At 41.2% G+C, this 27,120-nt stretch overlaps 1 protein-coding gene across 1 annotated transcript in view; it reads right to left on the bottom strand.

Annotated features, from left to right (window-relative positions):
* slc7a10a (solute carrier family 7 member 10a) overlaps positions 1–27,120 on the bottom strand; it is a 113,013-nt gene that overhangs the window by 20,540 nt on the left and 65,353 nt on the right. The window contains exons 4-9 of the mRNA XM_034185275.1: positions 22,703–22,828; positions 16,059–16,212; positions 9,723–9,846; positions 9,445–9,548; positions 1,483–1,579; positions 997–1,146 (exon numbers count right to left, since the gene is read on the bottom strand). Coding sequence (XP_034041166.1) covers positions 997–1,146; positions 1,483–1,579; positions 9,445–9,548; positions 9,723–9,846; positions 16,059–16,212; positions 22,703–22,828 — 755 coding nt within the window. The remainder of the gene's footprint in view (positions 1–996; positions 1,147–1,482; positions 1,580–9,444; positions 9,549–9,722; positions 9,847–16,058; positions 16,213–22,702; positions 22,829–27,120) is intronic.

The raw sequence follows: 27,120 nt of genomic DNA, 5'->3' as shown, positions 1-27,120 counted from the left end.
ATGATGCCTGGAAGTAGGTTTAGGTTTGAGACATTCCCCGCGGGTTGTAGGTAGCAGACACAAAATATTTGATATTGCTGGAACAGCCAGCAGGCCATCCTCAATTTCAACGTCATCCAATGTAGTAATGGGTATTAAGCTTACAAAGCATAACCCTCTATGATTTTTATGGACGCGTCTGCGGAAACAGACCACAGTCTCAACTGGATGAATTTCCCTCCCAGCCACATACACCACACTATCACCATAGTAGATTTTCTGTACTACTTTACCTGCTAAGGTCATGGATTCCACATCCACATTCATCATAAGCCTTGCAGGGTCTCTAATCACCTGTTCCATGGCTTACTGTAAAGTCCAAATATTACCCTCCCTGTAGAGCTCTATCTATGTGTGGATGTGGGATGAACCCGGAGCACACAGAGGGAATCTGCACAAACACGGGGAGAACATGTAAACTCCACACAGAAATGCCACAGGTGGGAATTGATGCCATGACCTTAGGCAACAGTGCTAACCACTAATCCACCATGCTGCAGCCACAGAAGATAATGCAATAATTTTTTTTACACTGTTGTAAGACCAGCCAAACAAGTAAAAAAAAAAGTGTGACTTATAGTTGGGAAAACATGGTAAGCAAAAAGAAAGAAAGAAAGAAAGAAGACCAGAGGGGTGCACTTTCTGAAAGGACTCCTTTTCACTCTGCCACTTTACATGTGACTGTGTCCAGGACAGTCTGTCTCTGGTTCAGAAACCATGATGAAACAAGACCCTGTTGTCCTACTGCTGGATCCTCCTTTGCTGCAGGGAGAGGACCATCATCACAACATGCACGTGGTCCTTCTGCAATATGCTGCTGCGTCACATTAATACATTACAATACTGTCATACTTCAACTTTCAGTGGCAGGCAACATGGAATAGGAATGTTGAGTTTATTTAACAGTGTTCATCTAACCAGTCGCTGTGATGAAGTCTGGTTTTAGGGTTGTCATACCTTGATAGGTCTGTGCAGGTTGGGTCTCTTCCTGCGAAGGTAGAGGAGGCCAGCGATGGTAACCCCGTAGGACAGATAATTGATGAAGGACACATAGTTGATGAGGTTGTGTGTGTCTCCAATACACAGGATCAGTATTGTGGCAATGCACTGTGGGAAATGCCAAATCAAAAAAGGACATTTTAATACAAAAGAGTATATGTTTCTGTGTAGGCTCTCAGTTGTCCAGGTGGTTTCCATAGTAAAGAAGCTTGAATCTTCGACTGTCGAAGATTCAAGCTTCTCTACTACAAAAGAGTATAGAAAAATTGGCAAAAGGATACAAAAAAGTGGTGCAGATTTTACTGCTATTTCAGGACATTCCTGATTACATGCCTGAATGTTTTTCCATCACTATTTTCTCTTATTGTACAGTTTATTGAAATGAAAGTAAATTTTTTGAACAGTGATGTTCAGAGGTGGTTTTCTTGTTTGTGTAGTACTCACACAGACCAGCAGAGCGGGGATAGGGGTACAATTCTTGAGGTGGATCATGGCCAGCAGATAAGGCAGGTGGCCCTCCCTGGCCCCAGAAAAACACAACCTACAAAGACAAAAACACAACCTGTGTCTGAGTGGATTTCGTTTTGGCAAAGTGTGTTTTTAAGGAGTCTTTGACAACTGGATAAGACACCACTATGACCAATAACCTGTGGCCATGGAGTATTTGTTCGATTGTTCACTGATCTAAACAAGAGTCATCAGGAGATGACATATCACACTGGTCCCCACAAATCAGTAATACAAAGTGTTAGGGGATGAGCAAAGGATACATTTATGCTAAATATGAATGAGATTGGTCAACTGGTTTCTGAGATATCGTGCTAACAAAGGTGTCAATGACAATATCTTAAATATCTCGCTGTGACCTTCAAATTCATCCAAAGGTCAACGTAATCGACTGGTGTCAGGGGATCACCCAAGTACAGTGCATTAGGAAAGGATTCACAGTGCTTTCCACATTTTGTTATGTTACAGCAGTGGTGTCCGAAGTATTCTAGAAAAGGCCAAGAGGGTGCAGGTTTTCTTTTCAGCCACTGACTCCAGCAGGTGATTTCACTGATAAACTCATCCCATCTGATCAAACTGATGTAGTCTGAGGTCAAGAGCACTCTGCAGCAGGTTTTCATTCATGATGTCTCTGTACACTGCTGCATTCATCTTTCCCTCAATTTCCCTCAACTAGTCTCCCAGTTCCTGTCGCTGAAAAAGATCCCACAGCATGATGCTGTCACCACCATGCACCATGACGCCTAGCATTCACACCAAAGAGTTCAATTTTTGTCTCATCAGACCAGAGAATTTTGTTTTTCATGGTCTGAGAATCCTTCAGGTGCCTTTTGGGAAACTCCAGATGGGCTGCCATGTGCCTTTTACTAAGGAGTGGCTTCTGTCTGAACACACTACCATACAGGCCTGATTGGTGGATTGCTGCAGAGATGGTTGTCCTTCTGGACAGGGTGACCATAAATTTGCAAAAATCTAAAAAAAAAAAGAAAAAAAAAAAGAAAATGGTTTTCACATCGTTATTATGGGGTATTGTGTATAGAATTTTGTGGAAAAAATGAACTTCATCCATTTTAGAATCAGGGTGTAACATAACAAAATGTGGGAAACGTGAAGTGTTGTGAATACTTTCTGGATGCAATGTACACCCTTATGCTAAATATGAATGAAAGTGCTCAACTGGTGCTTGAGATATCACGCTAACAAGGGTGTCATTGACAATATCTTGAATATGTCTCTGTGACCTTGAAACTGACCCAAGATTACTGTAATCAAATGGTTTTGGGAGATCCCACAAGTACACCCTTATGCTAAATATGAATGAAATTGGTAAAGTGGTTCTTGGGTTATTGCTCTAACAAGGGTGGCAATGACAGTATCTTGACGATGTATTGTCCCCAAGGTTACCATAATTGACCAGGGGATCACCAAGAACACGCTTATGCTCCATATGAATGAAACTGGTCAACTGGTTCTTGAGATATTGTGAAAAGAAGCGAAAACGGACAGTTGGACGGATGGACATGTTGATCGCTATATCCCAATGTATTTCATATCGGGGGCATAAAAACATAAAAAGACAAAATGTGGACACAAGACAAAACCCAAAACAACTGGTACCTTTTGATTGTGCTAATAAATAAATAAAATTCAGTAAAGTTGCAAAAGGTGCAGGACAATTAAAAAACTACCAACTACATCACATTTCAAAATAATTCCATTAGGTAAAATGCATGACAACTATTCTTGAAAAGTTCATGGCCATTAAGCTTTTTAAGATTTAAGGCATGAAAAGAACTTTCTTTGTCACCACTACAACTTCATTTATCAGCCTTTAGATAGTATAACATTACAAATGAGCATGCAGCCTGCTGAATGTGACGTGCAGCCAATCAAAAAGCGGATGCATGGAGGACACATGGAGGACGCATGGAGCGAAATCTAAAATCAAAACGGCTTACCACAAAGTCTGGTGGTCACGCTGTCTCCACTCCTTTAAAGAATGCCGCTTCTTTTTCTGTCATTTTTTTTCCTCTGTCGTAATAGTCCATAAACTATCTCTATTTGTTTACTCTGAAGTCACGTTTAATCTCGAGAGATTTTGTGAGATTTCGTGTCTGACCTGGTAATGTTTGTACGTGAAATCTTTTTGTGTGTGGTGTGTTGTTTTTACCGTGTAGCTGCACACCACACAATGTACGACCAAACCTGTCAAATCTATGATTTTTTTTATCTCCATGTGTGTGGTCTCTCAGGTTTTGGAAAACTACAGATAATTTTAAAATGTGAACCAGGTGATTTAGGTCGACAACACTGTGATATAACAGGTCGCCAGCAGAAGGCAGTGTTCTATGCATTTTGACACCGGTTATATCACATGGCTGTTGACCTGAATCACATTTTATCACTTTTGGCTTTGCAAATGCCTTTTTTTTTACACAAATGAAAAAAATTACATATTTTAGAAAAGTGCATTTATTTGTAAACACCAACACACACGTTACATTGATTCATTTGTGTTGGTTTTTATATAGTATGAGTGGAGGCTAAGTTTACCCATAATCCCTTTGGGCATCTGTGTGTTAATTTTTCAAATCTTCAGAATTAGTGCATTATTTTAAAATTAACAGATATGTGTTATATATTCACTTCATACATTTTAAGAGTTTACATTAATGTAGTTATTCTATCTGGAATAATTTGATTTCTAAATTAAAACCATAAGTCAAACCTGCTTTCCATTTCAAGACCTCTGCCTCATGGCTGGCCCACTGGATGATGTTAAGGAGTAATGACTTTTTTTTTTGGCATTCTGCCAGCCAGGCCTTTTCTGTTGGGGGCAGAGTTTAGCGCCACTCCTCTTAACTAGCTCACTAATACAAATACAAAGCAGACTAGAGCAAAAGGGATTCTGAATGTTTATCAACATTACCAGCTATCCACCCTTTTCAGGTTTCAAATCCCACAAAACCTCGGAGAGGTCGCCGCGCTGCGAGATCTCAGTAACATTGAGAACTGTATTGAGATGCTCTGATCACGCTGCACTTTAACCGCTGCACACGGACAACACCATTAACATCGCAACATAAAACTATTTTTATATTGTGCCTAAAACTCTCATGAATATATTCTCTGGGTTATAGACGTTGTTATTGCATTTGTTTTATGTAAACACGCAAGAAGGCTCACAGGCTGTCTCTCCATTATTTTCAGTGGGAGTTGCTGTGAGCTACGCTCGCTTCCTGATCATGTCGTTCTGGGAGAAAGTGAAGTTTGGTCTTTAATGTCTTGATTATTGTTCTTTACAACACTGTTTGTCTTCTTTGTTCCAGACTAATATATATAATCAGTGGTGGGCACAGATAAGCAAAAAATTAACTTCAATAACAATCAGATAACTGAAAAGTTATCTTTGATAAAGATAAACCAATAAACCACCCAAAAATGTATTGGAAGTTACAGATAATCGATAAATTCCAGTATTGGCGCTGGTACATTTGCAATTATTGAGAAGCTGAAATTGACTTAACACGATCGCTTTGAAAGCATCAAAAGTGACAAAAGACCCAAAGAATGAGCCAGTATTTCCATGTTTGACCATGCTGCCCCCTGTAGGAAGCTGCACAAAAGAATCCTGAGAGCACCCACAAAAATGAGTTCTCTATTAATTATAATGCTCTGGTCAGGCGGAGGTCTTGAAAAATAAAGTCATACTAACTTATGGTTTTGTGAAAATACTGATAGAATAACTCCATTAATATCAATTCTGTCATTTGTACAAAGTTAAAATATAACATATATCTTTTAATGTTGAATAATGCACTAATTCTGAGGTTTTGTAACAAACACAGACTGCAAAGCATTCTGGGTAAAAGTGCCTCTGCTAAACACTGATTGGTTCAGTCATTCATTATGTAAACCAACACGTTAATGTGACGTGTGTCCTGTGTTGGTTTAAAGATAAATGTGCTTTTGTAAAATATTCCATTTTTATTTGTAAAAACAGGCATTTTTACGGAGCCCTGGAAGTGTCATCGCAAAATGTTTTGCATGTGGAGAGAATGTTTGATGATGTGCGCACGTTTTATGATGTTGTAAAACGTGCACTCAATATTAGTAAGTAAGTAAGTAAATTTATTTATATAGTGCCTTTCACAGACATAAGTCACAAAGCACTTCACAGGTTAAAATGCAATAATAAAACATAGATAAAACAAAGGACAAGGTTAACAATTGGTCAGTTCTGAAAAGCCTTATCTTGACACATAAATGTTGGCTTTACACTGTGCGTGTTTTGGCCATTTTTCAGATGATTTTTCATTCGTGCGAGAATTTTTTGGACCGAGTTTCAGGTTAATCGCGCGTCCTGCATCGTGTAGTGGAGTAACAAGTTTTAACATCTCACGACCACCTCCTGCTGCTGAAGAGCTACAAAACATCCAACCGCAGAGCTGTCTTGTAATGTTTTGTTTTTAAACTTAATTTGTAAAAAAAAAAAAAAAAGCCATTTGCAAAGCCAAAAAGTTGATTTGACTACCATCTGATATAACCGGGTCAAAATAAATAGAACACTGCCATCTACTGGTGCCCAGACGCTTAGTACTTGGGGCGAATACTGCCATGAACACTACTGGCCAGTAGATGGCAGTAGCGGCCTTGAAAACTTGCCAAACAAAATTCCAGATAATCCGTCTGCTACATTTAAGATGCGTGGAATTTAAACGCAAATACAATAACGTCTATAAACCCAGAGAATATATTCATGAGAGTTTTAGGCACTAGAGTTTAATGCTGTTGTCCGTGGAGCCTGAACAGAGTGTCTAAAATGCATTTGTCCTGTTGTGAACGGCTGAGATTACCCTATGCTACCCATAATGCATTGCTGCCGGGCACAGCATGTGCTCACAAAACCTAAAAAATTAGCACATTACTTTAAAACGAAAACATATATCTGATATTTTCACTTTATAAAACTTCAGACATGACAGTAATTTTAAACAACTTGTCCAAAATGAGTAGGTTAAAATTTGAACCATAAGTTAAAAATGTATGCCTCTGGATGACTTGGGTGATATTGCGGTTATATCAGTATGGTGTTAAAGGAAATGATTTTTTTTTTTGGGTCACCAGTTCTCCCTCAGTTCTCTCTCAGTACGAATTTAGGAGCACGCAGACACGCCATAGAGGTTTTAGTGCATGCAGAACTTTCGCTGTGGTCAGGCTGCGGATTCACCAGCAGTACAGATTCAAAGCAGCACATTTTCGTTCAATTACTATTGAATTAACCAAATCCGTACGTAGGCAGTACGGATTACAGCACTCACCACATACTATGGAGGCCGACAGACTTGCATGCACAATGCAGCTTCTCACTTGAACTTGGACTTTATTTCCAAACGTCAGAAACACACTCCACAGCTTCAGTATGATAACTAGCTGTAACTTTTCGAGGCAAGTAGCTGCAGGCTGGACATGCTCATGCATCGCCGACGCCGAAAAACACCTGCCGCTCTGGTCCCGCTCATAAAAAAGAAAAGCAATCCCACACACACACACAGCTTTATTGTCAACTCTCTTTATCGTTACACTCCTAGAGACGTGCGTTGAACGTACTCCCTCCCTCCTCTTGCTACTGCCTCCGTATGTTTTCACAAAAACGTAGTGGCCATGGCATCCGCAGAAAACGTACAGCAAAAAAAAAAAAAACGCACAGTGGGTTGTGACTGGTGCTTTATTAACGTGACGAAAAGCATAAAAAAAATACATTTTTTGTAGTATAATATTCATTTACAATTGTCATTGTGTGGATTCTCTATATTGTTTTGACTGCAGTGACTCTCTGGCGCGCAAGGGATTATGGGATACATGAAAACCCTGGATGTATAAAAAAAAACGTCTAAACGTTATCGGAACTAAATTTATCGGAAGATAATTGGTTGGTCCGATGATGATTTCAAAACTTATCTGAAAAGCTAATCGGTTAACAAAAACATTAGCTTTGATAATTATCAGTTATCAGATTAGCTGAACAGTGCCCACCACTGCATACAATTATATACTCAACAAAAATATAAACGCAACACTTTTGGTTTTGCTCCCATTTTGTATGAGATGAACTCAAAGATCTAAAACTTTTTCCACATACACAATATCACCTTTTCCCTCAAATATTGTTCACAAACCAGTCTAAATCTGTGATAGTGAGCACTTCTCCTTTGCTGAGATAATCCATCCCACCTCACAGGTGTGCCATATCAAGATGCTGATTAGACACCATGATTAGTGCACAGGTGTGCCTTAGACTGCCCACAATAAAAGGCCACTCTGAAAGGTGCAGTTTTATCACACAGCACAATGCCACAGATGTCGCAAGATTTGAGGGAGCGTGCACTTGGCATGCTGACAGCAGGAATGTCAACCAGAGCTGTTGCTCGCGTATTGAATGTTCATTTCTCTACCATAAGCCGTCTCCAAAGGCGTTTCAGAGAATTTGGCAGTACATCCAACCAGCCTCACAACCGCAGACCACGTGTAACCACACCAGCCCAGGACCTCCACATCCAGCATGTTCACTTCCAAGATCGTCGGAGACCAGCCACTCAGACAGCTGCTGAAACAATCGGTTTGCATAACCAAAAATTTCTGCACAAACTGTCAGAAACCGTCTCAGGGAAGCTCATCTGCATGCTCGTCGTCCTCATCGGGGTCTCGACCTGACTCCAGTTCGTCGTCGTAACCGACTTGAGTGGGCAAATGATCACATTCGCTGGTGTTTGGCACGTTGGAGAGGTGTTCTCTTCACGGATGATGCGAAGGAGATGTGTTGCACTGCATGAGGCAAATGGTGGTCACACTAGATACTGACTGGTATCCCCCCCAATAAAACAAAACTGCACCTTTCAGAGTGGCCTTTTATTGTGGGCAGTCTAAGGCACACCTGTGCACTAATCATGGTGTCTAATCAGCATCTTGATATTGCACACCTGTGAGGTGGGATGGATTATCTCAGCAAAGGAGAAGTGCTCACTATCACAGATTTAGGCTGGTTTGTGAACAATATTTGAGGGAAATGGTGATAATGTGTATGTGGAAAAAGTTTTAGATCTTTGAGTTCATCTCATACAAAATGGGAGCAAAACCAAAAGTGTTGCGTTTATATTTTTGTTGAGTATACATTTATTGTTATTTACATTAATTATTAAGATCTTAATGTCAATACAATAGTTATGTTTTAACGGCATCTGCAGGATGGCATGTGTGTGTACATACATGAGCTTTTGACAAGCATAAAAGTTAGCTTTGAGTTAGCGGAGGTTAGCATGCACGTTGACGTCGGTGAAATGGCTTGTAACTCCAGAGGTATTATTGGGTTACAGAGTTTTTGAAGTGTTTTTCTCACTAGCCTTTACATAATATATGACAAAGAGGTTATATTTACACACAAACAAAACAGAGTTTGCAGCTAGCTAGACTAGCCACTGATGTCACGGTGCCGCTCTACTCTGATTGGCTGTCACCCCGCTGCTCAAAAAAATCAAACAAAAAAAAACAAACAGAATGAAATAGAATGTGACTTTTTAACCTCTTAAAATAGGTCAAGGTTAGCCATCGCTGAACTTGTCCAAGGTCTGTGTCCCAAGAATGGTCCCAGTGAATTTGAAGACTCTGGCAATAATCGGACTGGAGTTATGCTGAGTACAGACAGACGGACGGACAGATGCAAAGGCTTCGCAATACCCGATGGCAAAATTTGATGGCCATCAGGTAAAAAAGAGCTTTGAATGCAAAATTTCAGAGTTCCACTTTAATATAAGGACATATTGTGTTCCTAAAACAAGACCCTGTCAGTGCCAGTGATCAAGTCTGAGGCTGAATTTGAATGTGTGTGTGTTTTTGGTTTACCTGGAGGAGGTGAACAGGTAACCGTTGATTCCTCCGAAGGTGGACAGAGCGACAGAGATTGGCATGACCCAAGAAAACATCCCCAGCAGCTTCTCACCAAATGTCTGAGCAACACGACAGATCAGAGACATTTTTTAGCGTCACCCGGCCACATATTAATGATGAAAATTACAACAATCCTTTCATTTTAAAGGTCAATAGTGGCCATGCCTTTAATTATGCCTGTTTAATCATAGAAAACGAGAACTTTTAGCATCAGAACGCAGAGAAAGCCTCACCACTGCCACGGCGTTAGAGGCCAGCAGCTCCTTGGGACTCATGGAGGAGAAGTAGGCGATGTTGGTCATGGTGTAGACCAGCGTCACCAGCGGGATGGAAATATAGATGGCACGAGGCAGATTCCTATCAGCAATAATCACAAGTACGAGAAATTATTTGGTCATTTTATAAAATGATCTATACTATAATAGATAAGTGGCCTTTGTGTGTGTGTGTCTGTGCGCGTGTCTGTGTGAGTGTGTGTGTATGGCTTAGATCATGGTGGAACTGGGGAGAGCTGACATTTGCCGTTTGGTAACCTTACGTATTTTGTGTCAAGGATGAATGCTACAAAAATGCAAAGTTGATAGGACAAATATTTTTGGAGAAATCAGTGATTTTAGCTAACCAGTAAACAATGGGCATTGTGCTGCAATGCAGCATGGGAGTTCTGGGTTTGGGGGTTTTAAATGTTGCTATTGTGGTTCATGTTAGCTTAATAGCACTTACAACAGAATGCAGGAAAGCCAAAAAAGTTGTGTGTGTGTGTGCAATTTTGATCACGCACAAACTGGGTAGAGCTGGCATTTGTTGTTTGGTATGTTTATGTATTTTGGGTCAAAGATGAACAGGTGCCAAAACTGAATGGTGATAGGACTAATAGTTTTAGAGAAGCCACATACAGTATATTAGGGCCCCTTCACACATAACACGAAAGACGCAGAAACCGGAAGAAAATCTACAAACCAAAAACGAAACGGGGAACCACGATACATTCCACCTGCGGCTTGCTGTGCACTTTGGCTGGCCACTCCCCATCTGTACATACATCAACATGTCATGCAAGGGGTTGTGGGGCACACAAAACACATGCACCCACATGTTGGGGGGTGCACAACACACATGCAATACACACGAACGGCCCATGTGTTGAGGGCGGAGCCGACACTGTGGCACGCCACGTGTTTTACTTGGCAACTCCACAGTCGTGGGAGCACTTACACAAATTCCACAGCCAGCTCGAAAGTGATCGTCTGCTCACTATTTTCATGCTGACAGTGCGAATGGCCACACATTTTCTAAGTGAGCGGTGTTGGATGTTCTTGGTGTCACCTGGAATTTTGCCGACACCTGCTGCGAGAGGGAGCAAATGGGCTCTTACAGGGTACTGTCTGTCTTTCGGCCGCTGGTGTACACGAATAGTTGTAGCGACAGGTGTATGAGGCTTTGGAAGCAGCTCCGATTTTTCATGACTGGCATGCAATTCCTCCTTCGTGCGCTAGTTGACTTCAATCGTGTTATGTGTGAAGGAGCCCTTTGATAACAAAACTGAACAATGGACACTGATATTTACATTCTGGACTCAAGTGCAAATCTAGCAGGGGGAGGTAAATCCTCTATATATGACAAGCGTGTGTGCGTGCGTGATTTTATTTTGTAAGTTGTAAATTGAAGTAAAATGCAAATACATTAACAATACATGTATGACACAAGAAAGTGAAAACACGTATTTCCATTTTGGTCCATTTAAAAATCAAATGACACAACAGAAGTAGAAATAAAGCAATTAACAATAATAATTACAAAAATACAGATAATAATAATAATATTAATAACAACAATAATAATAATAATAATAGTGTGTATATGATAAAACCTAAACAATTTATGTAGCAAATTGCAGTAAATTAACTTTAAGAAATTACGTATGTAATAAACAGAAAATAAAAGGGTTGAGTTACCCTTCTAAAAACGAGGTCTAAGGTTCTAAAACATTGTGGACTTGCACACCATTCCAACTCATTATGGATGGATGGATAGCTTTATTATCATTGTCATTACAACAACGAGATTTCCACACTCACATTCCACAGACAAACAGCAATCAATCCACAATTATTACTTGTTTACCGTAATAATGGCACACATCAGAATTAAGACAACACATATACATTTGACACTGTTTATGTGCACTAAACTTGAAACAGTCCATTTTCCAAATTGAGGTGTGTGAGTGTGTGGTAGCCGCTGCAACTGGAGTCGTGCCGCTGACTTATAGAAACATTGCATAATTTATTACCACCCTTGAAAAATGTCAGCTACCTATTTTATAAACACTCCCCAATCTAGGGCCCGTGGATCCCCACAGACAACACACTAGTTTACCTCTAATCAGATAGTGAAGTCTACGTGCATGCACTGGTGCTGTGCTTCAATGCATCAAAGACATCAGAGAACCATCTTGGGTAATGGATGGCAACCACCCAGGCACACAATCAGTCCATTCCCACTGCTAAGCAACCACTGGTTTCGTATCATCCTGGTGTTATCCAAGGATCCTCCGAAGAGACCTGGTGCCAAAGGCATGCCAAAGGTCTTCCAGCATGACAATGACCCCAAACACACAGCCAGGGCAACTAAGGAGGGGCTCCATAAGAAGCATTTCAAGGTCCTGGAGTGGCCTGGCCAGTCGCCAGACCTGAACTCAATAGAAAATCTTTGGAGGGAGCTGAAACTCCAAACCTGAAAGATCTAGAGAAGATCTGTATGGAGGAGTGGACCAAAATCCCTGCTGCAGTGTGAAAACCTGGTGAAAAACTACAGGAAACGTTTGACATCTGTAATTGCAAACAAAGGCTACTGTACCAAATATCAACATTGATTTTCACAGGTGTTCAAATACTTATTTGCAGCAGTAACATACAAATAAATTATTTTAAAAAATCATACATTGTGATTTACGGATTATGTCTCTCACAGTGGACATGCACCTAAGATGAAAATTTCAGACCCCTCCATGATTTCTAAGTGGGAGAACTTACAAAATTGCAGGGTGTTCAAATACTTATTTTCCTCACTGTAGAAAAACTGTGACAATGTAGAATCATCACAATCTATTCCTTCATCTCTGAAAATGTATTAAATTAAATTGATGTAAATCAGTAAGCCACAAGTTAGCTGTCAATTTTGATTTAATTTTTTGTCAGAATTACCACTAATTAATTCCATTAGAACATACTGCATGCGGTTCAATTGATTTTATTTTTACCATAGTAGTTACCAACAGGGCTCATGAACATGATAAATACTAGAACAAAGTGGTTGACTCTGAAATTGTTAAATGAATCAGAAGATACACTAAATCACTCAAAGTCTAGATTTCATAGATTTTATTGTCATACATTATGAGACCCACGCACAGTAGTAATGAGGGTGTATCATTTTCAGGTTCAGTGTATCTGAACAAAATCACTCAAAGAGGTTTGATCTGATTTGCACCAAACTTGGTGGAATGTTTGAGAGTCAGAAAAAGACAAATTTGATTTGACTGAGAGAGAAATCAGTTAAAATCCAAGGTCACAGCTCAAGGCCAAGGTTTTTGCTCCAGTATTTAGAGGGAATACTTGAAATGGCTATTTTAAGGAATTGGTTAAAACATACACCTATATGTATCACGCTTCTACTGGTCAAATGACCTTTGACTTTAGGTGACCTTGAACGGTCAAAGTCATTTAGAATGACTGTTTTTGAGGAGCTTCAAGACCAGTTGTCTATCTGGGTGGTTGTCATTCCGGACCAAGGGTGGGTGTGTTGGGTGGTGGATGGCGATGGCCTGTTGCACTAGCGTGTGCTCCTGAACAGTTACAGATACACTTATAGTTTGTGTTAAATGTTAATATAAAGTCGTGTCACTTTCTACTGTCACATGACCCTGAAATGTCAAATTCCAGCTCATAACTGTTTAAGGTGATGGTCTAGTGGTTAAGTGTTGGGGCTTGAGACCAAAGGATCGTTGGTTCAAATCCCAGCCTGACCGGAAAATCACTAAGGGCCCTTGGGCAAGGTCCTTAATCCCCTAGTTGCTCCCGGTGTGTAGTGAGTACCTTGCATGGCAGCACCCTGACATCGGGGTGAATGTGAGGCATTATTGTAAAGCGCTTTGAGCGTCTGATGCAGATTGGAAAACAGCTATACAAATGCAGTCCATTTACCATTTTTACCACTCCAACAGTTTCAAGCTAATGTGAATTAAATATGGATGAGTTGTGTGTTGGCAGGACAGAATTGAGCACATATTAATACCACAAAGAACCAAATATTATGACACTGATTGTTTAAGAATTAATTTGCATGAATCGGTGTCAAATGTAATGGCCCCTTCACACATAATATGATTGAGACTGAATGGCGCATGAAGGAGGATTCAAATGCCACTCGTGAAAAAATTGTAGCGGCCTTGAACATCTCATACAGCAGTGCCACATCCATTTGGGCACAGCACATGCACTCTGCATTTGCATGTTGCTCGCGCCGGAAACTCATCTGAACAATGGGCAAGATGAGGTGGCACTGCCATCTGATCGTGCTTGCAACATTTGCATGGCATGTCAAACGCAGGCTAGACATATGCCACGGCCAAGGAGCTGCACGAAATCATAAGCTACATTGAACCCTGGCCAAATGGTGCGATCAAGGCAGCCTTCACACCAGCAGCCGAATGATGGCTAATGGTGTGTGAGGGCCCCATTCAACCCAGTCTTGGCAGGAGTCAGGCAGAGTCCAGGTGCCACCCACGAACATTCAACATCACTCGTGGGGCACTTCGAAAAGGTGGGGCCATTCGTGCACCCAGCACGAAAGTAGAGCACAACCAACCACTTTCAAGCTGACTGTGCGAATGGCCCGCATTTTCTTGGTCCCCCTGTGAAGTGTGTCATTTTCTCCCGAGCAACACAAATGTCATGCAAGTGTGCAGTGTGCCCCCCGCAACACAAATGCCATGTGAGTGTGTCGTCTCCCCCACGCACACACACACCACAAGCCTACATTGTTGAGGTGCGGGTGAAGTGGCAATGGCGTGAATGGTGGCCAGAGTGCAGTGCCATCACTGTCAGCGCAGTGCGCACATCTGGACTGCTGTCATGTACATGATGGACCAGCTGGCAGCTGTGGAACACCATCATGGCATATCCAGCATGTCCCACTGGAGGTGGTATCACTGGCCAGCAGCATTCCCACACCACAACAACAGAGATAAAATAAAAACCCTTCTGTTCTGGCTGCGTGTCACAGCGCCAGCACGCCATCCAACCAGATAGGCACATCACGCGACACACAACTGCAACATCCACACGGTCTGGCCATCATGTGACAGTCTGACTGAAAGATCAGCCACATCCTGGAGGTGTGAGCCCATTCATGTTAGTGCGTTGCTGCTCTGGACCGGCGAGGTCATAGCTACTCACAGCCGGAGATCACATATCATGCTATGAACATCACCGCTCAACATGCCACCGTGATGCACATGTGTGGGCAGGCTCTTTTGACATGGTAAAAAATAAAAACAGCTCACCAGTCCACTGCGCCTCACATGACACGCGATTGCAACATCCACTCATTCTGTCCATCATGTGACAGCCTGAGTGACAGCCTCACTGACAGATCAGCGTGCTACCGTAATGCATATATGTTTGCATTCTCTCCTGACATGGTAAAAAATAAAAACATGTTACCTTTCCAATACATTCAGCAGCTCCTCAGTGCGCACTGGACACCATCAGGCTGCCCCATGTGAAAATATCCATCTGATCATGTGAACGGTTAGCTGGTGATCCAAATGTCACATCCACCACATGAATTATAGCCCACATGACATGGTGTCCTTTGGAGTGCCATGCGCTGGACAGCTGGACACACAGGGCCGGCTGATGTGTTGTTGATATGAACGCATCAATTCATTCATGTCAGTTCATTACACTTGTTTACATCATGCCATGGTTCATGAACATAAAGGAACAGAAGGATGATAACTCTTGTAGTTTCTGCTCGATACAACAGAAATTAAATATTTTAACAGACAAAACAAAATCCATTTGTTTCGTCATTTCCAACAGACAGTCAAGTCATCAGGCATCACTTACAAATCATTACCAGTAACATGATTGTCTTACATAATGTTCTGTGCTCTCTCATTTTGTCCTACCACATTTTCATTGATTTATGTTCATTTGTCCAACATTTAATTGCTGCCACTGCTGTGTGAGCGCAATGTGGTATCACACCTCTCACGTGGTCACACTATGTTTGTGTGCGTGCACACGAGCATGTACAAAACCATTGCCACAGGATCGTACGGCATCCGTACATGGCTGTCCGACCGTCTGTCCCTCCCGACAGCGGCTGGAATTTTTCGAGGTTCGCCAATTCTGTTTTTGTCCTGCATTTTTTGGCTGGTTTTGGTGTCATTCGCCCAATTTCGTGTTATGTGTGACGGGGCCCAAAGGCACGGGTGTCGTAACACTGACATGACTGTTCGTGTTTCAGAGATTAATTGGTGTGTGTGTTTGTTGCTGTACTTGCGTGGCTCCACGACCTCCTCTGTGACATAGTTGAGGAAATTCCAGCCACTGTAGGCGAAGGAGGCTTGCAGGAATGCTAACGCAATCTGCCCCACCGAGGGATCCTGGATGAACTCAAAGGCCACAGAAGGTCGCAGGGCATCATAGTAACCTGGACAAAATCAGACACCCTGTGACATCATCTTGTTAGGAGAACACGGTTTGACCTACTGGGCCATATGATATTTCTGTCATTGTTTGTTGGTAATGATCATCTTTTCTTCTTTTGTGCACGTGTGTTACCCCCTATTAAAACACCGTGCTTGTAGAGCACAAACCTCTGACAACACTAGCTTCCAATTCCACAAAATCTTTACCTTGGAAAACATTTCAAGGTCCTGTTAGAAGTGGCTTTTCATAAGATAAATTAGTTGTGATCAAATATCAGGAGTATGTATTTAGTTCATGCACTTGAATCAAAGTTTTTTGTGGTGTTATGAGGTTTTTTCAACTTTTTTGGTTTCTGAATTCTTTTTCAGATAGTTTTCACAGAACACTGTTATCCTGTTATCTTCTAATTGGTTATGCACAATTTGTCATTACGTTTTGGCACTTGGTTTCCGACTGATAACTGGAAGATAGACAAACAAGCATAACACTGGAACCTCCATCCAATTTTGGTGGTGTAGGTAAATCTATAACAGAAAAATGAGAGTGACTGAGGCACTTTTGATTGAGATATAATGCAAAATGTACATCAAATGGGCTTTTCAATATTAAATGTTGAGGCCTCATTAACCCTCCTTGTGGGTTAATGAGGCAAAACGCCTTCTTGATATCTTTATCATGAATAGCAGAGATACAGAGGAACATAATAACACAAGTTTCACTAAAATCCATAGGGGGCGCACCGAGATATGGCCAAATGAAAATCTCCAAATATCGCGTTCTTAACATAAAGAGCACTACCTATGCAAAAGCGCCCTAACTAAGCCACCGCCATTTATGCAAATTTGGAAAGAACTTGTCCCAGTGTATCCAAATATGCATAAATAAGCAAAGCTTATTCAGGGTGCAGGCCCTGGGAGGGTCCCAAATGTAGCCCAAAATGCCAAAAGTTGTGACTTGAAGCGCCACCTATAGGCAGCGCCCTCAGTTAGCCTTGAAAAATATAACGCTAAATGGCAGAACTCCATCCATACATTCATATACCATAAGCTCAATGAGGCTTACTGAGGGCGCACAACGATATTCAAAGGTCAAAATTCACATTTTGACTATGTCACTGTTTTGGCCCCTTTAACCCTACCCTAAAAAGGGCCGCAATTTTCTGCCCAAAGGGATCTTTGGATAAAGAACGTAATTTTTGTCAATTTGGACAATATATCTTCCCCTAAAAAGACTTTCAGTGGCCTACTGAAACATGATATATAACCCCTTCTATAAACCATTTCACAGTTACAGACTATGGCTCTTAAAGAAACTAGACACAAACCTTCAAAAAAAAAAAAAACAGACACAGCAGCACTATGGCTAAAGTTTGACTGAGGTGGATTACTGGTGCAACACTTTCCAAAAACACTGGGACAGGGGCAGGCTAATAATGGGGATTAAAAAAATGAATAATGTTCTTTAACACAGGTGATGTCAACATGTGCACTGTACACACACATATATATATACAGTAATAATAATACAGGTGAGCCCCATTAACTCGCACGAGTTGGGGTCTACAAAAGCGGACCGTGAGTAAAAGTTGACCAAAAACACTAATTTTAATAGTTTTGACAATTTGAAGCATGATTCCTTCCTGATGGTGATGGTTTCTACATCTGGAGTGGGTTTGTGATCTTCTTTGGTCCTCCTCCGACTGCTGCAAGCCAGTGAGGGCTTCGTCAGTGCATCATCTGCCTTCATCGCTGACCTGCAGCAGCCGGAGGAGGAAGAAGAAATCACTGTCCACAGTGATGATCCCTCCCACAAATGGTCAAATGAAAACAGACTTTTATAGGTAGTCTAAATTTTCAGGGTCCACAACCTGACCGGGAGTAAAGCCGAATTGGGACTTATGCGTGCGAGTTAACGGGGTTCACCTGTAATAATAATAATAATAATAATAATAATAATAATATAACAATGGGCATTGATCTTTTTAAAGACTAGCTCAGGTTTAGAAACCCATTTAGTTAAGTGGTTATACTGAATTTGTTCAACTTAATTTAGTCCGTGGGCCAACATAGGTATACGTGCACCCCCCCCCCCCCCCCAAAAAAAAACTCTACGAATCTATATTTTTCTGAAGCCTGTGTGTCCCATTAATGAAACTGAATGTTGGTCCTCACTACCTGTTTTCACACAACAAATAGACATACCCTATAATCGCCATTTTTCATAAGGCAAAAACACCAAAATTCTTCACTGTATTTCAGATAAAATAGCCCAACAGCAATGTCTAAAGTATTTTTAGTGTAAAACAATGTTAAAATGTTGAAATAGAGGTACCCCATAATTGTCCAGTTTCATGCTTTTCAAAATAGTTTTCCTTATGTAGAAACATAGGCCTATGACTCCCACAAATATGTATAACATACATCAGAATTCACACACACACACACACACACACACACACACACACACACACACACACACACACACACACACACACACACACACACACACACACACACACACACACACACACACACACACACACACTCATCTTCAACTGCTTATTCCAATTAAGGAATTCATGGTATGAAATTTATTATCTTTTTCATCACAGAAGACATATAAATAATTAATAAAGAAAATCAACAAGTACAAATGAACATATAAAAAGAGGTTTATTGATGTGTGCCAAATAAAAATGTTAGGGTCCCTTCACACATAGTGCGAATACGTACAACTCAGGGCGACTCATGGCGGTAGAGCTCATATGAGCGGACCATGAAACACTGCGCTGACAGGCAGGCATGCATGATGCCAGTGTGACGGTTTGTGCGTGCGATGGTGTCTTTCGAGCAGGAACACTGTGTTCCATGGGATGAGGTGCACCACATTGCGCCGCTGATATGGAGGAAAATTAAATAAAACCAGCTGTATAATTAGTGAATATCACAAGGGTTGATATAAATAATACATAAAAGGGGACACAATACAGAAGCCGCTGTTAAATAACCCCGGTTAAAAAAAAAAAAAAAAAAAAATCCATGGGATTGGAACCCGCACGCTCTGATTACCAGACAGAAACTTTACCACTGCGCTACACAGAATTGCACCCGGGCAAAACCCCCTCCGAGAGCTCCCCCGCCACAAAAATTTGCATAAACAGCCATTTTTAAAAATTATTATTTTATTATTAATATGTCACAAGTGCCCCTTCAATTGAAATTGATATCAAAAGACTGCAGGCTGCAAAATAGCTCAAAACATCCATGAGTTGCAAATTTGAATAAACACACCCTTAACATCTTAAATGTTTGTCATTAGATGCTTTACTTAAATCTGTATTTCAGGGACAAATAATTATCTCTTTTATTAAGGTGTATATTCGTCTCAACATTTAGCTAAATATTTAGCTTGATGTTTGTAAATATTTGGCTAAATGCGTAAATACTAGTTAAATAGTTAAGCATTAACTATTCTGCTAAAGTTTTAGGTTTGATAGAAATAATAAATAAATAAATAAATAAATAATAAATAATAAATAAACAAGTTAATTATGAAGAAAAGCTTCATTTTAAATGTTATTATTATTATTATTATTATTTTGTCAGTGTACATGATATTAAAGAGACTTGCCAGCTGCTGGAAATTTTTTGTAAAAACACATACACACACACTCTTGCAGGCACACAAAAAAGGGTCAGATTCAGTCACTTCAGCTAGTAATGTGACCACAGCATAAATTTGAAGCCGTCTTTGGCTCTCCTTTCTGCAAACTTTTTTTTTTTCTGCAAGTGGGCAGTTTGTTCTCTGCAGTGACATTCAAACCCGTTCTTACACCTTGTCTGTCTGTTTTCAGAGTTTTTAATTTGCCAATTCCACACACTGACACAAAAACCATTTTGCGGTGGAGATTATTTTTTTGTTCAGTGCTCCTGCGCACGGTGCCACCCCACCAAAAATGGCCCCCGGGTGGCGGCTCGTACTAAAAACGCTACTGGCGCCACAATCACTGTGTTGTAACAGGAGTGTGAAATGGCTAGCAACAAGCAAATAAACGTATTTTCTAAAAAAAGAAAAAAAGTGCTGTGATAACTGACCAAACACTGTTTGGTATGGTGTATTTCTGCTGACACGTGACTGCGTCCTGCGGCGCGCCTCTCACAGCCCGACACGTGGGTCCTGTCAGACGTGACACAGATCGCCTGCTGCATGTCCAAATGGACTGATGGTCCATTTCTCCTCCCATCAGCTGCAGCTGTGATGTCCAGAACTGGAGCTGTGGGCAGCCAGCCATGCCCCCTGTCCTGTCAGCGCACAGACCAAGATGTCACTCTGTGATCAGATGAGAGATGCCTCGCCTACAGGGGCACAAACCACACGCACAGATGTGTTGGGGGGGGGGGGGGGAGCACACACACGTGTTGTGGGGATAGCCGACACTCTGGCACGCCACATGTGCACTCGGCAACTTCACAGTCGTGGAGCACTTAAACAAATTTCACATCCACCTCGACAGTTATCGTCTGCAGACTGTTTTCATGATGATAGTATGAAGGGCACACATTTTCTAAGTGCCACGCGAGCGGTGTTAGTTGTTCGTGTGTGTCAGTTGGACTTTGGCCGACACCTGCCGCGAAAGGGTGTGATGGGCTTGCACAGCGCACCCTCTGTCTTTCAGCCACTGGAGGGCAAATAGATGTAACAACAGGTGTAGGAGGCGTTAGAAGCAGCTACGATTCTACACGTTTTTCATGCGCACTTTATGCGCAAATCAACCAAATTCGCACTGTGTGAAGGAGCCCTTAGAGATAAATTATCTCTCATTTATTAAAAACAAAAGTAGATTTATAAATAATAACAAGATGTTTTGTTCTCTTTTAGTAACAAAATAATATATATTTATATATACACAGTATGCCACTTTTCATAATTCATATATTCTACAAATAATGAATGTTTATGAAATCAATGGTACGAATATTCCATTCGCCTCATTGAATGGTGTGCTCCAGCTGTCACCTCATTAAATATTCGTTCCATTCAAAGAATGTAAAAACATTCATTATTTGTTTTATATAACGGCTAAAATAGATCCTTGTCATTTGATATTTTATTAATTTATAAACAACAGAAAAGGGACTTACATTTTGGTGTTCCACTGCTCTAAAGTCCAAATTGTAACGTGTTTATTTTAAAACCATTTTCAACCTACATCCAACTGTTTTTTTAAGTGAACAATGTTGTACCAACATCTTGGAAGTTATCAACTTACTAAAATTGTCGTGATAACGTGGTCACGTGGTACAGAAGGTGGGAGGACACAACATGTAAACTCAGACAATGCGTTAGAGGTAAAAGGAACTTTATCTTTTAAGCAAGCCAGGGTCCGGTACACAGAATGGCAGGCAGCACAGCAAAGGTGCAGGTAAGTACGAGGCAAAATGCGTGGTCAAAAACAGGCTGAGTTCAAAAGGCACGGAGAGACACAGTTTCATACGCTGAAGCAAAAGGCAAAATCCAAGAAAACAGAGCGAGGTTAAAAACACTGTGTGGCAAAACAAGACAAAGGCTGGAACAAGGATGCAAAGATCAATGAGTTGGCACCGAAGTGGAGAAAGTGAAGGCCTTAAATAACACAGGTGAAGTAATCAGTGAAACACAACACAAGTGTTAGAGAAGGTTCTGGAAGGAGGTGTGGTTTGGTGAATCAAAGAAGAGGGAAGAGAGGCAAGAGAGTGAGTGAGTGAGTGAGTGAGTGAGTGAGTGAGTGAGTGAGTGAGTGAGTGAGTGAGTGAGTGAGTGAGTGAGTGAGTGAGTGAAAAACAAAACAGACCAAAGCAAGAGGAGTAAGTGACAGGAAAAAACCAATGGTGAAAAATACAACGTGCTCAAAGACCAGCGATACTAAACATGAATGAAACAAAAGGGACAACCTAGGAAACAGAGTGACAACCCTAAAAAGAGGACAAGAAAACTAAAAGGCTATAACCAAACCAAGAACTGAACTGATCATGACTGAAGAATAAATGTTCCAACAATCACAGATAATAAAAACAGCAAAACAAACTATGGGCTGACCATAAAATGCATGTTGAACAGATAACAAAACCAGAATAAAACAGGAAATGCCATAAATGACAAAACAAAAGACAAACAAGAACCGAGAACAACACAAATGACAACCAGAATGTAACCAGATAAAACCAGAGAATACCATAACACAAACCACTCAAAACCAACGGGAAAAAGAGGGGCATAGAGGGGAAGACAGACACAACCATGGACGAATCCATAAGGCGGACCCGGGCAGGGCAAAATCTGACAAAAAATATCAACATGCAAAAACCTTATTTTTTCATGCTGAAAGAACTGAACAATTTAAGTTTAGCAAACTAACCCCATGAAGCATTTTTTTATAGTGCTAACACACTGTTAACTCACTGCTAACACAAACATTTTAGTTTCATCAGTAAAAGACGTTTAGGGATACGTACCTCTGCAGATCTGGACGAGTCCCACCACTATGATGAGCCCCAGAGCCAGCAGTTTTCCGACTGTAAAAACATCCTGTATTCTTGTCGCCCAGCGCACACTGGAGCAGTTCACCCAGGTCAGGAATACTACACACACACACACACACACACACACACACACAGAGAGAGAGAGTCAATATTACCAGTGTCAATATTAAAAGAAATTAATGCACTTTTATGAACTCAAACCTTAAACTTAAAGGGATGCAACTTATTAATTAATTAGATTTTCTAAAGCATTGAACAAAAGTAACTAGTACGAAGGCCGGGCAGTTCAGTGGCTGGCAGTCTTTAGTCATGCCAAGAAGGTCTGTGGTTGGGAACCGTTCTGTTTTTGGTGTACCCCACTCAAACAGGATACTGGGTGTTGTTATTATAATATTATGGTAAAAATAATATTTTGGCTTACTTTATAGTAATATGGTTGGTGTTAAATACCTGCTGAGATTATGCCATGTGGCCTCCAACAAGTAAGTGTGCTATATGTTTCGTTGAAGGAACAGGTCATGAGGCTCATTGACGTGTCACTGTATGAAGCAACAAAGCTTCATATCACCATCACTGCTCTGTTTGCCAATATCCAATAATTTGTCAAAATTCCATCTTCCAAGATATGCTACAAGTGCACACTCCATCAGCAGTTTCATTAAAAAAAAAAAACAGGTTTCATCTTTGTCCACTGTTGGAACATCTTGATGAGTTCCAAAGACAAACGAACAAGCAAACAAACAGGACATCATGTAGTCTGAGGACATAAACATAAGTAAAATTATGTCTTTCCAATGGTTGAGTCCTGTGCTAAAAATATGGAAAAAAAAAGATTTGACAACTTTTCAAGACAAATGTACAGTTACTGCAATAGAGGATAAATACATTCACATTCACACCCTCACTCACATCAACGGCCAGTTTAAAGTGTCCAATTCACCTAACATGCACATCTTTGGAAGTGTGGAGAAGCTGGCACACCTGGAGGTAAACCCACATAAACATGGGGAGAACATGCAAACTCCAGGCAGGTCATGAAATTTTCAGCAGCTGTTCTTAGATACTACATGCCTAACTACTATTAAAGAAGATCCACAATTTCATATTTGTCACTTTATAGCTTGCTGAAAATGAATAAAATGCTTTGGAGCAGTTTTGGCCTTCTGTATTTCCACATTGAAGCACTTCAGAACTTTCAAATTTTAGCATTTACCTCTCAACTTATAGTATTATTTTTGTAGCTAAGCATTTTTCCGATAGAAATAAAATTTTCTGATATATGAGGCATCAAAAATGGGGGAAAAAACATTTCATGCCTATATTTCAATTTCAATTTATTTTCATTTATATAGCACCAAATCACAACAAAATTGTCTCAAGGCGTTTCACACAAATAAGGTCTAACCTTACCAACCCCTAGAGCAAGCACACAGGCGACAGTGGTAAGGAAAAACTCCCTCTGAACAAGAAACCTCAAGCAGACCAGACTCAAAGCGGTGACCCTCTGCTTAGGCCATGCTACAGACATAAATTACAGAACAATTCACAAAACAAACATACAGGAAATGTTACTGGTGCACAGGACAGGAGGGTTTCAGAAACAGACACCATTCCCATCTCTGGATGGAGCCGCACCTCACACAGAAAGAAAAAAAAAGAATCAGGCACAAGAAAGACAACAAATACAGTATAATTTGTCAGCATTAAGCAACAAGAAGAACAAAAGAAATACTGAGGTGATCGCCGGGCACAAGCCCTAAGCTTCACTAAAAGACCCAGAATTTAGATAAAGTTGAGGCCGTGGCCCGCCTACTAAAATGAACTTAAAAGAGTAAAAAGCATAGTAACATACTATGTCAGTATGGTAGCCATACGAAAGGGAAAATAAGTGCGTCTTAAGTCTGGACTTGAAAGTCTCTACAGAATCTGATTGTTTTATTGACGCAGGGAGATCATTCCACAGAACAGGGGCATGATAAGAGAAAGCTCTGTGACCTACAGACTTTTTATTCACCCTAGGGACACAAAGTAGTCCTGCATCCTGACAACACAAAGCCTGGGCTGGTATGTAGGTTTTAATTAGGTCAGCTAGGTAGAGAGATGCCAGTCTGTGAACAATTTTATAGCCTCGTAGCAAAACCTTAAAATCTGATCTCACAGGGACAGGAAGCCAGTGAAGAGACACCAAAATTGGTGTAATGTGGTCAAACTTTCTGCTTCCTGTCAAAAGTCTGGCTGCAGCATTTTGAACCAAATGCAGACCCCTAATCCTGGACTGCGGTAAACCAAAAAATAGAACATTGCAGTAGTCCAATCTAGAAGAGACAAACGCATGAATCAGGGTCTCAGCATCAGCCATAGCCAGGATGGGACGAATCTTTGCTATACGAGGTCTATTAGAAAAGTATCCGACCTTATTATTTTTTTCAAAAACCATATGGATTTGAATCACGTGTGATTACATCAGACATGCTTGAACCCTCGTGGGCATGCGAGAGTTTTTTCACGCCTGTCGGTTACGTCATTCGCCTGTGGGCAGTCTTTGAGTGAGGAGTCGTCCACCCGCTCGTCGATTTTTTTTCATTGTTTAGGAATGGCTCAGAGACTGTTGCTTTGTTTGATAAAAATTTTTTCAAAACTGTAAGGCACAACTGAGTGGACACCATTCAATAAATTCAGCTAGTTTTCGGTAAAAATTTTAACGGCTGATGAGAGATTTTGGTCTGGTAGTGTCGCTTTAAGGACGGTCCACGGCGCCTGACGGCGATCTGCGCTTCGAGGCGGCAGCGTCTCGCCGTTTCAAGTTGAAAACTTCCACATTTCAGGCTCTGTTGACGCAGTAAGTCGTCAGAGAACAGAGAACTTTCAGAAGAAGTCGTCATGAGGAGTTTATTCGGACATTCCATTGTTAACGGTCATTTTGTAATGAAAGAACGTGCGGGCAGAGTCGCATGTCAGGCTGGACCCGACCGCGGGGGGTCGCGGCAGGAAAAACACCTCCGTTGGAAATCTTAACGGGCAAGTTGGAACATGCCCAAGCTGTTAAACAATTTCTCAGTTACTCACTTGTTGAAAGCCATTAAAAGCCGCCTGAATTCTACAAATGGTTTTCAACACGGAGGTGTTTTTCCTGTCGCGGCGCACACAGATTTGCCGAGTCGTCACGGAAACGACTCGGCGAATTTGCGCGTACGTCTTTCATTAAAAAAATGTCCTTAAACAGTGGAATGTCCGCATAAATTCTTCATGCCGGCCTCTTCTGAATCTTCTCTGTTCTCTCACGATGTCCTGGGTGAATTAAGCCTTAAATTAGGATGTTTTCAGCTCGAAACAGGCCGACGACAGTGCCTGGAAGCGCTGCAGGACGTCCCGCTCTATGGGAAGTCCTTACACCGACAGAAACACCCCATAATCTCTCATTAGCCGTTAAACTTTTCACAGAAAACCATCTTAATTTCTCGAATAGTGTCCACTCGGATATTCCTCACAGGTCCAGAAAAATTTTGATAAAGCAACGCGCGCCGTCTCGAGCAGCGTGTGAAACAAAGGAATTCAGCCGAGAAGGCGGGACCACATCTCACTCAAGGCCTGCCCACAGGGAAATGACGTCACCGACACGCGTGAAAAAACTCACGCATGCGCACAAGGGTTCAAGCATGATTGGTGTAATCGCATGTCATTCAAATCCATATAGTTAAAAAAAATAAATAAAAGGGTCGGTTTATTATCTAAGAGACCTCGTATTTCGCAGGTGGAAGAAAGCAGTCCTCGTAATATCGCTAATGTGGAGGTCAAAGGACAATGTAGGATCAAAAATTACCCCAAGCCTCCTCACTTTGTCAGTGTGATGTATAACACACGAGCCTAGGCTAAGCGTTAACTGGTCATATTGATGCTGATGTCTCACTGGACCAAGAACCATCATTTCAGTCTTATCAGAGTTTAAAAGTAGGAAATTGCTAGACATCCAGCTTCTCACTGATGCAAGGCAATCTTCTAAGAATTTTATGTGAACGAGATTACCAGCAGTTATTGGCATGTATAACTGAGTATCACCAGCATAGCAGTGAAAGGTAAACCTAAAACACCGTAATATGTGCCCAAGGGGTGCTATATAAAGGGAGAAAAGCAGGGGGCCTAAGACAACCCCAATTTTCATGTCACTAAGGTTAGAGGTAGTGTTATTATACAAAACACAGTGAGAACGACTGGTCAGGTATGACGGCAACCACGCAAGTGTAGCGGCTGCAATCTGCGTTGTGTTGTTATGACTCCACCCATTCGCTCCCCTCGGGATGCGAACTCACGAGCTCCGGGATGGGAGTCGGACTCTCTAACCAGAAGGCTAAAACCCAGGGCTCTGGCCTGGGTTTTCTCTGGGTTTTCTCTGT

Source organism: Thalassophryne amazonica, chromosome 2, assembly GCF_902500255.1.
Source record: "Thalassophryne amazonica chromosome 2, fThaAma1.1, whole genome shotgun sequence".
NCBI classification, from domain to species: Eukaryota; Metazoa; Chordata; class Actinopteri; order Batrachoidiformes; family Batrachoididae; genus Thalassophryne; species Thalassophryne amazonica.
This window is presented reverse-complemented; position numbering and strand designations above follow the sequence as displayed.